The sequence below is a fragment of the Nerophis ophidion genome, linkage group LG08 (assembly GCF_033978795.1).
Source record: "Nerophis ophidion isolate RoL-2023_Sa linkage group LG08, RoL_Noph_v1.0, whole genome shotgun sequence".
In the NCBI taxonomy this organism is placed as follows: Eukaryota; Metazoa; Chordata; class Actinopteri; order Syngnathiformes; family Syngnathidae; genus Nerophis; species Nerophis ophidion.
The window spans coordinates 61067211-61082210 of NC_084618.1; the positions used below are offsets into that span (position 1 = coordinate 61067211).

At 42.5% G+C, this 15000-nt stretch overlaps 1 protein-coding gene across 1 annotated transcript in view; it reads left to right on the plus strand.

Moving 5' to 3' along the window:
* The window catches only part of LOC133558094 (SH3 and multiple ankyrin repeat domains protein 1-like), an 88910-nt gene that overhangs the window by 68909 nt on the left and 5001 nt on the right, over window positions 1-15000 (plus strand). The window contains exons 17-26 of the mRNA XM_061909201.1: window positions 5557-5639; window positions 5757-5881; window positions 8498-8633; window positions 8776-8856; window positions 10163-10171; window positions 10352-10378; window positions 10475-10531; window positions 10670-10791; window positions 12369-12486; window positions 12556-15000. The exon at window positions 12556-15000 is cut by the window's right edge and continues 697 nt beyond it. Of these exons, the coding sequence (XP_061765185.1) occupies window positions 5557-5639; window positions 5757-5881; window positions 8498-8633; window positions 8776-8856; window positions 10163-10171; window positions 10352-10378; window positions 10475-10531; window positions 10670-10791; window positions 12369-12486; window positions 12556-15000 (3203 nt within the window). The remainder of the gene's footprint in view (window positions 1-5556; window positions 5640-5756; window positions 5882-8497; window positions 8634-8775; window positions 8857-10162; window positions 10172-10351; window positions 10379-10474; window positions 10532-10669; window positions 10792-12368; window positions 12487-12555) is intronic.

Sequence of the window (15000 nt, forward strand, 5' to 3'; positions counted from 1 at the left end):
ATGGTGACAGATGCACAGTATGCTACATGCAAAAGCCTCATTTAATTGAGGCTTTCCGGACCACTTTTGTACATGCTATTTAGCACTTTTTTAGATCTTAGTAGATCAAGCCCTTTGTGTGCAGGTTCACTTGCTTCACCTACTCTGCTTTTTATGTCTGAACTTGTGCTGCCTTCTGAAACAGTGTATTATTTTGTTTTTGCAGTACACAGCCATGTTTTTTCATCTTACTTTAGCTCCATCAGGCAATTTATGGGCATTAGGCTATACATGTGTTTGCTAGGGAGTTGGTGTATGTATGAATACGTCTTTGTGAGTAAATACATCATGCTGCTGATGATGAGTCATGGGCAGGCTGAGCCGTTGATTGCATTCTTTGGCTAGTGACGGGAAAACATACCCTGGGCTTTTACAGCCTCTTACACAGTAGGACTGACTTGGTCTTTTCACTGTCATTCACGCACACTTAAAAAAGGAAAAAGTGGTTGTGAGGTGAAAGTAAACAGCAACCTATGCGCTGTCTTTTAGCTGCACGGTGGTGAAGTGGTGCTCACTAAAGAACAAGGTGATCCGGTGCATGTTTTCAAGCTTTGGGAGAATGTCAAATATAATTTCACATAGCAACTGGGTGAGGAAAAGTGTGCTTATGATGACAACTCTGTAATGTTGGAATGCTGGAGGAGTGTCAGGTGTGTTTGTGTAAATCTAGGGTGGGAATCAGCTGTTAGCCAATCTGTGATACACCAGTGATATGTGCAAATGTACTTGCTTTTGTCTATCCATCTTATCTTCACCCCTCCCCCACACTTGGAAACGCACCCTTCCTGTTTTCCCACACACAGATTAATGTATATATATCTATGTTGTCAAACTCTCCACTATTCTTTTCCTTATTGTCTTGAAAAGATACAGGGTTCAGACCTGCACGCTCCTCCTCCTCGTTCGCTCTCTCTCTCTCCCCTCTTCTGCCACTGCCTGAGCTCCTGCTGTAGGGAGGAAGAGGAGGAGGAGGAGGAGGTGGTGGAGTGCAACGCACAAGGGAGAGGAGGGGGGGTTACATGGCAATGGGGGGATGCGGTGAGAGAGATTTCTCTCTCTCCCTCTCTTCTTCGTGGCCGTCACTGGGCCCCAGAAACAGGAGCGTGTGGTTCATTTACAGGTAGCGGCTGTTTCCTCATTCATTGGCTGGCTATGGATGTGAGGAGAGGACAATGGAGAGAGGGGAGAGGTAGATGATGCTACTGACGGGCCGTATCATTTTCCAAGACAGAATTCATGTGCTGTGCGTGTGTGTGTGTGTGTGTGTGTGTGTGTGTGTGTGTGTGCGTGTGTGTGTTCTGTGCGTGCGTTTGTCTCTCAGAACGCGCGTGATCAAGTATGCGTGGGTCCCGCATTTTAATGTTTTGTGGATGTCCGTCAAATGTAAAGTGGCTATATTGTAGACTCTGCTGCATGCTTATTCCTGTGGACCATGTGTTGTTGCTTGAAAGAGAAAACACATAGATGCATTTCAGTCAGACATTGTGGGTGTCTTTCATTGTCTTTCAGCTCTTTGAGTCATAATTTCCTTGAAGCAGATGTTGCTCATTCAATTGCACCTCTTAATTATACCTGTCTCTTTAAAAATACCAGTATTGCGTGTGTACGCCACGCATAATCGACGTGTTATGTTCACTGTGCGAAAGGATTAACTTCAGTATGCGTTAATGTGCATGCGCCTATGTATAGTACATTAAGAGAAAAAGATGGTTTTGTCATAGCACATCTGATGCTGTGGGAATACCACCTATGTGCATGGGCTGAATATTCAATACAACTGCTTTCTCGATGTGTGTCACCAACATCCATCAAGTGCATCACTTGTTTTGTGCGGCTATTGTCCCCTACTAACACTCTCGCCTCAGCAGTCAAATGGTTAAAAGGCTGCTTTTTCTCATATGATTCAGGTGGGTGCTCTCTGGTATCCTTCTAGTGGTCCTGCTGGCCGCCCAGCTTGATCCAAGGACATTTGTGCTTTTGAATGCTCCCATTTGCAAGGCCAGAGTTGTCAATGTGGGGATTAAGGAGCTGAACAGCTGACATGCAAAAGAGCGACCAAACGTATCCCTGCGAACCACCTGGAGGACCAACACAACGGTGGTTTGTCCGCCCCCCACCCCCATTGTAGAAGTGGCTACATGAAGAGCCCAATGGATCCATCCATACACCCACTCCACAATTCTTTGATCTTCAGAGCGGGATTGCATGATGGAGGACAGGGTGATAGAAAAAGGCATGAGGTGTGAGGAACAGATGGCTGGAAGGCGGCTGAAGCGTTGGCGAAATCAGTAACATTGATGGAGAACACGCAAGGGATGGACCTCAGTGAGGGAAACTAGTCGTCGTCTGTTCAGTGCTAAAGTTATCGCTTGGTGACTGTATATTCGGCCCTCTCTGTGTCTTTGGGATTCTACAGCGATGGTGTCAAATTTTAAATCCGTTTGATAAGTTTGGGTCAAAATGGTGGACACACTGTTGTTGTTTGCACTTGGCATCTACAATTCTGGACTACTTGCAAAATATTCCCCAGGTCACTCAAATGAATACAAGGGACTACACCTGTTTACCACTTTATAAGAATACTCAATTACTTGGAAAGCTACGATTATGACTGTACTACAGGAGTTTTTGAAAGTGTTTATCAATAAGCCTTCCTTCAGAGAGCAAAATAAGGTTGCAGCCTTCTCTACTCTACAAAACCTGATTTTTCTTTCGCATTTTTTCTGGCGGTTGTTTGCTTACCCCAGTCACCCTCACCTATAGGACTAAAGTAAGCTTTACAAGTGTATGTCCTTATTTTTCTTAAGCTGCTGCAAATCTCCTCTCAGGTGTTCTGGGAGACCCGCCTTAAATTTTTAAAAACACTTGCTGTAGTATAATACAACCATGTTTTATCATATTTATATTAATAACACTAGTCTTGGTTCTTTACCCTACAAAGGTCAGTTAGCCAAATTATTTTCATTAAAATAGATTGAATGTGATTCCCTTTAATGCAGAGCTTAATTGAAATATAATAAAAGTGTTCCCATTTGCATGTAACAACAAGCCTAGTAGTTTGTTTATATATCAAAACATTTCTGATGGGAAATACTGTAAATCCAATGTTTTCAATCCAGAACCCGATCTCCCCAAAAATGCCAAATGCTTTTTATCAGGCTCAATTATAGCTTTACATGCAGAAAGCAAAGCAAAATGCTTATAACAAATACAATGGGTAATGAACATTTATTGTCACTTTTTCTTTTATTTAAGACTGTTGACGTTGATGAGCGGAGAGGGAGGGGTAAAGGGATAGAGAACCCCATGAATGCCATCTCCATATTTTGCTACGACTTCCCACTTGAATTCAGCAGTGTCTCTCGCCTTCTTTATCAAAGTGTTGGCACTTGTGTTGTAACCAAGAACGCACAAATTGTGTGGCTGTATTCTTACATGAGTTTTACGTCAAGTAATGCAATCAACAGTTTTGGGCCCTCTGCAGCGAATACGCGCCATACATTGGTACCTCAACATAAGTGTTTTGAGATAAGAGCTGTCTCTCAGCTAATTATTTTGGAAGTTGCAAGAAAAACATTGGGTTACAAGCATCCCCTTTATAATTTGACATGGAAAATGACACAGTGAAAACTGTAAGATCAGACCAAAACATCTGCTCTTACTTGCTAGCAGTAGCTTTAGGTCAGAGATTGACATAGCTTTGTCTTTCAACCATGGTGAGGAAGAAAGTAAGTCTGAAGAACAGTGCTGAGAAAGTCTGGATTATATTAATTGAATTATAAAAAAACATATTAACCTGTTGCCAATTACGCAAAGCAATTAGAGCGACTCACTGCTAGCCTGCACCATATTAAAGCAGAATTGATTGATTGAAACTTTTATTAGTAGATTGCACAGTACAGTACATATTCCGTACAATTGACTACTAAATGGTAACACCCGAATAAGTTTTTCAATTTGTTTAAGTCGGGGTCTACGTCAATCAATTCATGGTACAATGAGTAACTTCAGCCAAGAATGTTAAAATAACATCAAAACAGTCAACATTTATCTATGAAAACATTAAAAAGATGTCTATGGTGTCTTTGACTGAGAAGCAGCTCAAAGGACACCCCGTAAAAGTCAATTCTCCAAGGCAAATAATTGGGCCGTGAATATTTGGCCACTACATGATTCGATTCAATTCAATTTATGGAGGTAAGGATTCAATTAAGAATCAATACCTTTTTAATAGCATAAGGTGACAGTTCTATGATTAGCTACATTCCTCCATAAAATACATAAATGACTCTGAAAGATTTCTGCATTATTTGAAAGAAAACTGGATTTGTTTTATTCTACTGAAACATTTAATAAAGTGGCTGGACAGGACCGATTAAAAAATATATATAAAAGGTGTACATCTCGCGCCAGGCTGTACCCATATCCACAGCAAGTCTCCAATGTGAACATCCTCTGGCATGTTAGAACTAAATGTTTTTAAGCGATTTTGAATTTTTTTGAATCAATTTAAGAATCAATTCATTTGAAAATCTATTTTTTTACACCCTTAGTAAATACTGTAAATTATTATTACATTACTTTGTAAAACTATTTTAGTTATTAGTACTACATTATGTTGTAATGTTTTCATACACAATTTTTTGTCCAAAAGTGTGTTTTTCTTTTTAAAGGGCATGTTACAGTACATGTTAAAAATATTCTGTTTTAGGGGGCCAAGCACCATTGAAAATTAGATTTTAATGGGAGACATTAATTTGAGATACAAGAGTATCAGTGTTCCGTGACACTGACTCTAAGGTTTTCATTGACTGTAATTCCTGTGTGTTACAACTTTATTTGGCCCTATCGTGGGTTATTTAAAAAGGCCCCCCACGTGCGTCTAATCTTACTAAAACCAAGAAATTTTTTTGATGAAAATTGTTGCCCAAAACCGGATCATACTAAAACTGGGGCGCATAAAAACTAACTTACCACTGTAATAGAATCATGAATCAGTTACTCCACTGTTCATACTTGCAACATAAGATTTCATTAGTGTGATGTCTGTTTCTAGTCTTCCAGGGCCACTGTAGCTTAGAGCATGTTTGTGGAGGACATTTAGAGGGCTTGTCCAAGCTCCACTTGTACATAATCGAAAGTGTCATGTATGTATAACTGCTTGTGGTTGCGCTGCAGTCACTAAGGCCGCATCCTTGCTAAAGATGCCAGGGGCTTTGAAGCTAACGCATCCGTTTAGGTGCATTTTGTAAGTTAGCGCTCTTTGAAGTGTATGCACACATTTTCTTCATGTTCAGCTGGATCTGTATGAAATGTCATCTCATAGTGCTTTTCTTCCCATTGTGTCACTAACTCGGTCATTGTCATTGTGCACCGCTGCTGTTTGTTGTGCCACCGACCTTTCCTTTGCTGCAGTGTGATTTCATAATGTGATGCAGTTTTTTCCTGAATGGACAAAAGCACTTTTCTGTTACAATAGAAGTCAAATAACTGTACTGTGCTTTTTGCACTTAACAGTGACTACATCATTAAGGAGAAGACAGTGCTCCTACAGAAAAAGGACAATGAGGGTTTTGGCTTTGTGCTTAGGGGAGCCAAAGGTGAGCATCCACAAACAATCGCAAAAAAAATATTTATTTTGGTTTAATGTGTGGTTTCTTAATCAGTGTTTTTCAAAACACCCATTCACGCTCACCCTTTCTGCATATTCCCTACAGCTCAGACTCCCATAGAGGAATTCACTCCGACGCCAGCGTTCCCAGCGTTGCAGTACCTAGAATCGGTCGATGAGGGGGGCGTGGCGTGGAGGGCCGGCCTCAGGATGGGGGACTTCCTCATCGAGGTACGAACCAGCCCGACATGTCAAGAGGATTTCATTAAACAGACCTCATATTATTAGTTCAGTTCGTTAAATCCTGAAATCAGGCTTGTGTTTCCACTGGAGAGTGTGATCTGTCACAAGTGAGACGTCACTGCAGTGGAGTACAGAAAAGTGTCACTAAGCAGTAGGGGTGTTCGGCCGACGCCAATACCGATACCAATCACATGTATTAAAGGTAAATTATTCATTGTATTTATGGTTGGAGCCGTTGACAGTTTACCAATGACAACACGGTATTTTAAACTAGTTAATATTCTTTTACACAGTATTACATTCAATCATTTGATCAAAACTATGTTCATTAGTACAAAACTAAACAAAAGCAAAAACTGCTTTCCACTACTCATTTTAATCATTTGATGTTTGCCCTCAAAGTCATCCTGTGTCCAGGGAATTATTTGTAATCATTAAAGAGGCTTTTTGCAACATTTACACACATGCATAGAGGGCGGCAACTTTCCAATGTATTTTACACAGTAAATCCCGCCCTCTCATAGTTTCTCATACGTACTGACGTCATTAGCTTTAGGTGTTGTTAGCTAATAACAGGAGTTGGGATAGCTAGCATTAGCTGTCACAAAATGTATATTCTATCATAACAACATCATGACTGCAAATTGTTCGTTGCTTCTCTTGGATTGCTTTTGTATGTGTGCACGCGCTCCCTGCGGGTACATGTGACAAGACTGGGTGAGTGACCGCCATAAACACCAATCATTTTATTTGGGCCGGTAAAAATTCTTACGACGTAAACTTTGTAATTGTGAAAAGTATACACAATTGTCTAACAAATGTGTTCTGTTAAACCACTAATGGTAGCATAAGCTAGATGATGGTGTTCTTGTTATATGTTTTGCTTTGAGAAATGTTACTGTGAGGGAGTTGCAAGCAGCACCTTTAACAAAAAAAAAAAAAAAAAAATTTGGGAAGTGAGAAAATATTGACCAAATCAGTCTTGTATTGATCATACTCTATAACTGCCCTGGGTATCGATGTAATGATACTTGATAACGATACTTAATATAGTAAGAAATAAAGTTTTATTTGCTGTAATGATTATTTTTATCTTTGGGCAGAGGTTCCACACTGTTTATGGAGACACTTAATTAGCCACGAGCTTGTCAGCCCAGAGAAAAAAAAATAATTTGTACCTTTTGTGATCGGCGATCAAGTACTTTTTTGGCCGAAACTGATCTGTGTCAAGTTGATCAGCACATCCTTAATAAGTAGAAGGGCCATCTTCGACTAAAGACTTTCATTATTGAATATGATTCGTCAGATTTTGCCCATCGTCGACGATCAGTCAGATTTATGGTGTGTTTTTTAAGAGAAATGAACAGATGGTGATATTGTCTGTTGTAGTGTAAGCTGACTGGTTACTGGGGGTCAGTAAAGTCACATGGATGGGCTCCAGCACTTAAACGTAAATATTCTGAAGTTAATTAAAGGTACTTATGAAAGGAATACTGTACAGTCTTGTATTAAAGTTAACAAAATAAAAACTAATTTCCACCTCAGAAAAAGAGTAAACCACAGTTTGTGAGGCCCTTGGCTCTGTTTCATAGCACAAAGAGGACATCAAAATTGAATAAGTATGTAAAAAAACGTTTCTACATGCAAACCTGCAGAAGGATCATTACCCTTTTCAAGGGGAAAGCAACATCGACCAGAGGCGCATGTTAGCAGTAGCACGGCAAGCTCTACGTCTGACTGTGTAGTGGCTTGACGGGCCTCAATCACGTCTCCCATGTTAGAACATCCTACCAACACTATTAGTAAAATATTATTGTGTATGGACAAATTAATTTTATATGATAAGAGCTGTGTGAGGCAAAAACACACCAGCTGATTTTAGAGACGTGAGGTGGCCGTGCTGAGAAGGTCTGACAGCCAAAACTAGGAATGATCTTTTAACTCTCTAAAAATACTTATCTGCGCAAAATAATACTGTTGTAATATTTGAAGAAGACATGAACATAAATGGATCTTCCCAACACATCGGCTGTACACAGGGCCCAAACAGATATTAACTCACCTCCCTACCACAAAGGGGGGAAGGACTGCAAGGTTCATAGTCTAATCAGAGCAGTATTACTTGCTGACATTAATTTCAGGGCATTCAATCAATCGCAACTGGACTGCTTGGTTTGTCTTACAGGACGTTTCGCCTCATCTGAGTAGACTTCATTAGTTCGTGCTCGGAGCTTGGTCGGATTAGTCTAACGACAGATCTAGTCGAGCGACTGGTGCCGAAAACCCAAATGTTTGTATTCCATAACCAGGAGGGTTTTGTAGTATAGACGCTAGACTAGATCTGAACAATCTAAGTCTATGAGCATGAACTGATGAAGCCTCCTCGGATGAGAGGCGAAACGTCTTCCAAGAAAAACCAAGCTGTCCAGTTGCGATTGATTGAATGCCCTGAGCTTACAATGACCTGGATGAATGAGAACATTCATAGACTTCCTGACATAAAAAAACTAAAATCAGATTATTTGATCTGTGCTGAACCAAACCGTTCTTCCTCCTGGATTTAGCAACTTTAAACATCTGACCTCTTCTGTTAATATTTCACAGGTGAACAGTCAGAATGTGGTGAAGGTAGGCCACCGGCAGGTGGTCAACATGATCCGACAGGGTGGCAACAGCCTAATGGTGAAAGTCGTGATGGTTGCCAGAAACCCTGAGCTGGAGGATACGACTCGAAAGAGAGGTTTGCGTCACATTTTTCTAGCTTCCAAAGATTGAATGTTTATTTCGACATATAAGCCATGTTGCTGTTAGTGACGACTGCGTGTGTAGGCAAGAAGTTTTTTTCAACATAAAATCTGCATTTGGCTGGCTTCCCTTGGCAGCCCCGCAGCAGACGAAAAGGCTGACTCCTCCTGCCATCGCCTTGCGCTCCAAGTCAATGACATCAGAGCTGGAAGACATGGGTAAGATGACGAGGACAAACATTCGGATGCTGAAGAAGGGACTGGAAAGAACCTACACAAAAAAAATATGTTCTTATGTGTTTTGTCATTGAGGTTTTTTTTTTAACGGGGACCTATTATGCAAAACTAACTTTTCTTACCTATTTGTACTCACTGTTGTTTATTTGGGATCTGCAAAAGTCCCGAAAATTTGAAATTTAAACCGTGGAGCCATTGCAGAGATATTTATAACACAATATTACCTTCTTTCCTACTCCCGCCAAACGAGTTGTTTGTAATTTGTACAATTGGTGATGTCACAAATTGGGAAAACCGTGGACAGGTTATTCAAATATAGTATACCGTATTTCCTTGAATTGCCGCAGGGCATATAGTATGCGCCTGCCTTGAATTACTGCCGGGTCAAACTCGCTTCGCAAAATAATTAGCGCATGCTTAGTATTACCGCTTGGTCAAACTCGTGACGTCACGAGTGACATTTCCCCTGTCATCATTTTCAAAATGAAGGAGGCTAATTTCAATACCGGTAATTTGAAATCGCATAAAGGGAGAAAGATTAAGAGCTATTCAGTAGGATTTAAGGTCCAAGCTTACATCACACTCAAATTTTTACTGCATGCCGGAGTGAGAAGAGGTTTTAAAATAATTAGCGCATGCTTACTTTTACCGCATGGCTTTGGTAAGCGCAGGAGTGAGAAGAGGTTTTAAATTAATTAGCGCCCCGGCGGCAATTCAAGGAAATACGGTAAATGTGCCGAGAGTCCCTTGTAGGTGTCCGCCATTGTTGTCCGCGTTGTAGCCAATAAGCTCCTTTTTACGATATCCTCTTGTTGTGGGGCAGACTAGCTTGTACATGCACATGTATTTTCTGCTGTTGTCATTTCTAATACGAAGTAGCAAGTAGTTCTAACTTATATCTGTCAGTAGACTCGATATGCAAGCGCTAAAAACTACAACAAAGTGGGCGGGGAGAAGACGCTGTCGAAGTGAAGGCAGTAAATAAAACCACCCAAAAAACTCATAAAGTGGCTCAAAAACCGTCCGTAAAACATAATTTTGGAAAAAAAAACACCATTGAATATTATGTAGACCAGACAGAAGTGTTTTGAATGCTTTAAAGGGGTCATTTTATAACTGTTTCTACAGTTTCTCATACACCATACAAGTATTAGTCATTTGAGCGTATGGGCACACAGCAAAATATTAAGTGTGAACAAACAAGGACAAGCAATATGAACGTTATTTGTTGTGTGATTCAACTAACAATTTGCTTCCTCCCTCACAAACCAAATGTGCTGCTCGGCAGTGGAAAAAGGTGGGAGAATCACAAAAATGAAATGCTCTTATTGTCATTTCCCCAACACCATCACCTCTGCATTCACACCATCTTGTGTCTGAGTATGTATTCCATCCCTTCATCTGCAGTATGAACTTTAGCGACACAGCAGTTCCCTTCACACCTATACCTTATCTTTCCCAATTATGTATGCTGCAGCAAACTCTCCATGGAAAAAGAAAGCAGGTGAACATCAGGCTGTATCATTGACTCTATCAGGCCCCAGGGCCTTAATTAAGAGTCTTTTGATGCTAGCGTCTCCTCTGTCTCTGTCTGTCCCAGACTTCGAGTCCTCTCAGGGTGCTGATAAGAAGAGGACAGTCTATCAGATGGCACTGAGTAAGAAAACAGTTTTTGTCATGGAGTGTTTTTGCACCTTAAGGGATCAAGAGAGATGATGGTTGAAACCTTTCTTTTTATCTGTCTCACCTTTTTATTCTTTGTCTCTTCTCTTCTGCTGCTGTTTTTTTTTCTTAGATAAACTGGATGAAATCTTGGCTGCTGCCCAGCACACAATTACGTCAGACAACCAAGGCCAGAGAGGTCACGCGGGCAAGAGAGACCGGAGCAAGAGTATTGTTCCCAATGTCTCCAATGAGGTATTTTTGCAATCCATAAGAAACGCTGCCAGTTCTGTTATCACAATTTGGCATTCTTTATGCTTTTTTCTTTTTATTTGGAACGTGCTGTTTTTCCTTAAATGCGTCAGCTGTGTACTTCTTTCCCACTCCTGCAGAGAGTGTTTCTGCACTGCTTTAGGCAATAGCACAGACTTAATCATGGACGTGACTAATGCAGAAATGATTCCCATCTATAATGAAGCGTGGCCTTTCTCTGTCTTCTAGTTGTGGGGGTGCTTAGCTGCCCTCACAGCCTTTTACTGAAAATGATTGACAATGGACCGCCCACAAATCTGACTCAGGTTGTGGCCATTTGTTTAGTTTATGGGTGTACAAATAGTCTGCTTCCTGCTTGTTTTTTATTTTATTATACCCCCAAAGTAATTGTTTTTATTATTTCAGTTCACCAATTTATTTAGAACATTGATTGATTGATTGATACTTTTATTAGTAGATTGCACAGTACAGTACATATTCCGTACAATTGACCACTAAATGGTAACACCCGAATAAGTTTTTCAACTTGTTTAAGTCGGGGTCCACGTTAATCAGACCATTTTAAAATATGCACAATTCAAACCAAAAAAAGAATTTCTATTAAAATATCTTCCATCCATCCATTTTCTACCAATTGCCCCTTGCGGAGTCGCGTTGGGCTGGAGCCTATCCCAGCTGAAATTGGGCAGAAGGCAGGATACACCCGGGGCAAGTCGCCACCTCATCGCAGGGGCCAACACAGATAGACAATATCCATACTCACATTCACACACTAGGGAAATCTACAAAAAACAATAGTATTAATATAAAAATAAGATAAAATTGGTGTGTGTCTGAAAAGTAGCAGGAATTGGCAAAAGCATATACAGATAATCTGATTCATAATCATCAATACAATACATACCGGTAATCTTGAATGATACTTGACAACATTAACAGGATACATATCATATTTAATTAAATTCACATATACTTTCAATAATAAACCCACTCATCATTTAATCAAATGTAGTTTGTATAAATACACTACACCATTTTTTGTATGTTTTGTTAGATTTTTCTCATCCCATTGTACTCTACTAAGTCAACCCACACATACTTCTAATTTTAAGAGTCGCGTTAATACAAAGATGATTTAAATTTAATTTGCCCCTCAAATTATATTTTGGAATTTTAAACATTTACGTGATGTTCGGTGGTAGTAGATTGTTTATTGCTTTAAAAATTATTTAACTTTTTTTAATGTGGATCATTTTTGTAAGGTGATCTTGTAAGTATTACCCCAAACTTCCACACAATAGTTAAAATATGAAAATATTAGTGTACAATAGAGTGTGCAAGCTTTTATGGTTCAGAATGTGCTTTATTTTTTCCAAGATTGCAATACTTTTTGCTTTTATTACCACTCGGATATTTGATGTGAGGTTTCCAGCAGAGCACACCCAAAAGCTTACTTTCACATGTTCTTTCATTCTTAGTGTTATCAGTTTCATGTTTAATTAATTTGTACATTTGTATGTGTCTATTATACTCATATTTTCTCTCAATTCTATGCCAAGTCAACATATGAACTGCAGGCCACGGGGAATGCAGTGCTGTCCAGACCTGGTTTTACCTACAACCAAGCGCACTTTCAACCAGCCCAGCATGCATTAATGATGCGTCAGAAATCCATTGGTAAGACTGTCAAAAGCATAATTTGTCTTTTGAAGTCAAAGTTTGTTGATGTTGTGGTCTTGGGCTCAGGTATAACCGAGGAGGAAAGGCAGTACCTTCACCCACCTGCGATAAAGTTGGCTCGTAGCTTGTCAGTGCCAGGACCGGAAGAAATCCCCCCGCCCCCAAATACATCAGCGCCAGAGCCACCTTTAACCGCCGGCCCTCATCCTGTGAGGGGACCTGCCATGCCCATACCTCCTGTATCGCAGGCCCACTTCCAGCTCCACTCCCAACCAGGGCAGCCTAATCAATGGGAAAGAGGTGGTGGGATGAACCAGCAGGTTATGGCGTCCACGCTCCGCAGACAATCTGAAGGACTGTGCGGCAGGGAGCAAGAGGCACCCAGGCGAGGTGGTGGCAAGATGGGGGGATTAAGAAGAGGCTACAGTAGCGCTACACCACCAACAAGTGCTAAACCCAAGGCTCAGCAAGCCACGCAGCATCATCCCTCTCGAGAACAAGGTGGAGGGACCGGCAGGGGGACAGCCCGCAGGGGGGGACGGGGAGCTTTGACAAAACAATCTAAAGTTGAGGATGGACTGCGACAACATCGGGGAAAAGGTGGTGCAGGAAAAGAGAAGACCTCCATCCCCATCCCAACAATCATCATCAAAGCTCCTTCCACCAGCAGCAGTGGCCGAAGCAGCCAGGGAAGCAGCATGGAGGCTGAGGCCCCGCACGGTGCAGAGGCCCACACACCTGCTGAGCAAACTCCCGAAAGCCCAAAGTCCACTCCGCCTTCACCACTCACCTCAACGCCACCTCAACCCCCAACAGCCTTGCCTCAATCGGATGCTTCTCCTCCGGTTTCTATGAAGCAAAACCTGGAGAACGTAGACTACACGTCAACCTTTGGTTCCTCATTTGGAAGCGGAGGGGCACGCAGGGAGAGAGAACGTTTCCGCGACATGAGAAGAAAAAGTGCTTCTTTCTTCCTCTCATCGGAGGAAGATATCCAAGGGGAGGCCGGAGGAGGCACTGGGGAGGGAGGTGAAGCGTTAAGTGCAAGGATTCAGCCGCTCCAGAGCTCTCAAATGGAAGTACCAACTCCTCGACTCAGACCATCCAAGTCTATAGATGAGGGCATGTTTTCTGGCGACAACTATGTCCACTATTCCAGCAGCATGCCTCCAGCATTTGGCCTTCCAGAGTATTCATCCCCTGTCTTCAGTCAAGATGGTCAACCCAAGTCGGCTCCATCAATGTACGGCTCCCAGCCTGCTACTACTTTCATTCACCCGCTCACAGGCAAGGTTCTGGATCCTTCATCTCCACTTGGGCTTGCGCTCGCCGCGAGGGAGCGCGCGCTTAAGGATGACCGCAGGACTCGGCGAGAGGAGAGACACTTTGGTCGACAGCTGTCCACAGTGGGAGCGTTCACCAACCCAGCTCAGACCCCAACGCCCTCTCTTTTTGCAACGCCTACACAATCCACCTACACATCACCCGTCTCCCTCCACTTGAGCTCCCCCAGTGCAACCACCTCACCCGCGTCTCTAAGTCGGCCTCAGTCACCTAGAATTTTACGCACGGGAGGAGGAGGGGATAAGATGGAGAGGGACAGGGATGGAGGATCTAGAGAGGGGCTTAGAGTTCGTTTCTCTGAGGACAAAAACAGCCAATATTCGAGCCAATATTCGAGCCAATATTACCCAGACAACCCCAGCGAGAGCGAAAAGGAGACACATGATAGTAGACATGTTCAACCAATCCAGGCTCATCCACATCCAGGTCAGCCTGCCCCTCGCAGGCCTTCCTTTCTGCAGATGGACAATACTCCTAACACCAACTACATCCCTCAGTACACCGTCCCGACAGCACATACACAGGCCACTGACTATATGGGGGGGACAAAAGCAGAAACCGGCAACTTGGGAATGGTGGTACTGCCTCCACCAGCTCCCTCCATAGACATAGACGAAGAGTTTGTCTTTGCAGAACCCTTGCCTCCGCCTTTACAGTTTGCAAATGGTAAAAATGAAAGAGTGAAGGATTACCACCAGCAGTTCCAACACATGAGTCAACGACCTGCTCCACCACCACCTCCTCTTCCATCTCCTAAACCCTCCAGTGTTCCCCAATCCTCTTCGCAGGGGGGTGACTCTGCCACCTCCAGCCTTACCTCTTATGATAGTGAGGTGGCTAACCTGACACAAGCTGCTCTCTCGTCGTCTTCACCATCTCCACAGATATACCCTCCCACCTCCACAAGCACCTCCACTGCTGCCACATTGCTACACAGACCCCAACCCATGTCACATTCTCATACATATTACAGCGGCCCCGACGACCCAGTGGCAGGGGGTTACACCACAGCCCACGACAGAGGCACGGCCACCCTTACCACGACCATGACATATGCCACCACTACTATGACAGCCACCGTGGCCGCCTCAACCACAACAACCTCGACGGCTTCGGACTACAGCATGATTGTGGGAGGACACAAAAGTGGCTACAGCACAGGGGCGA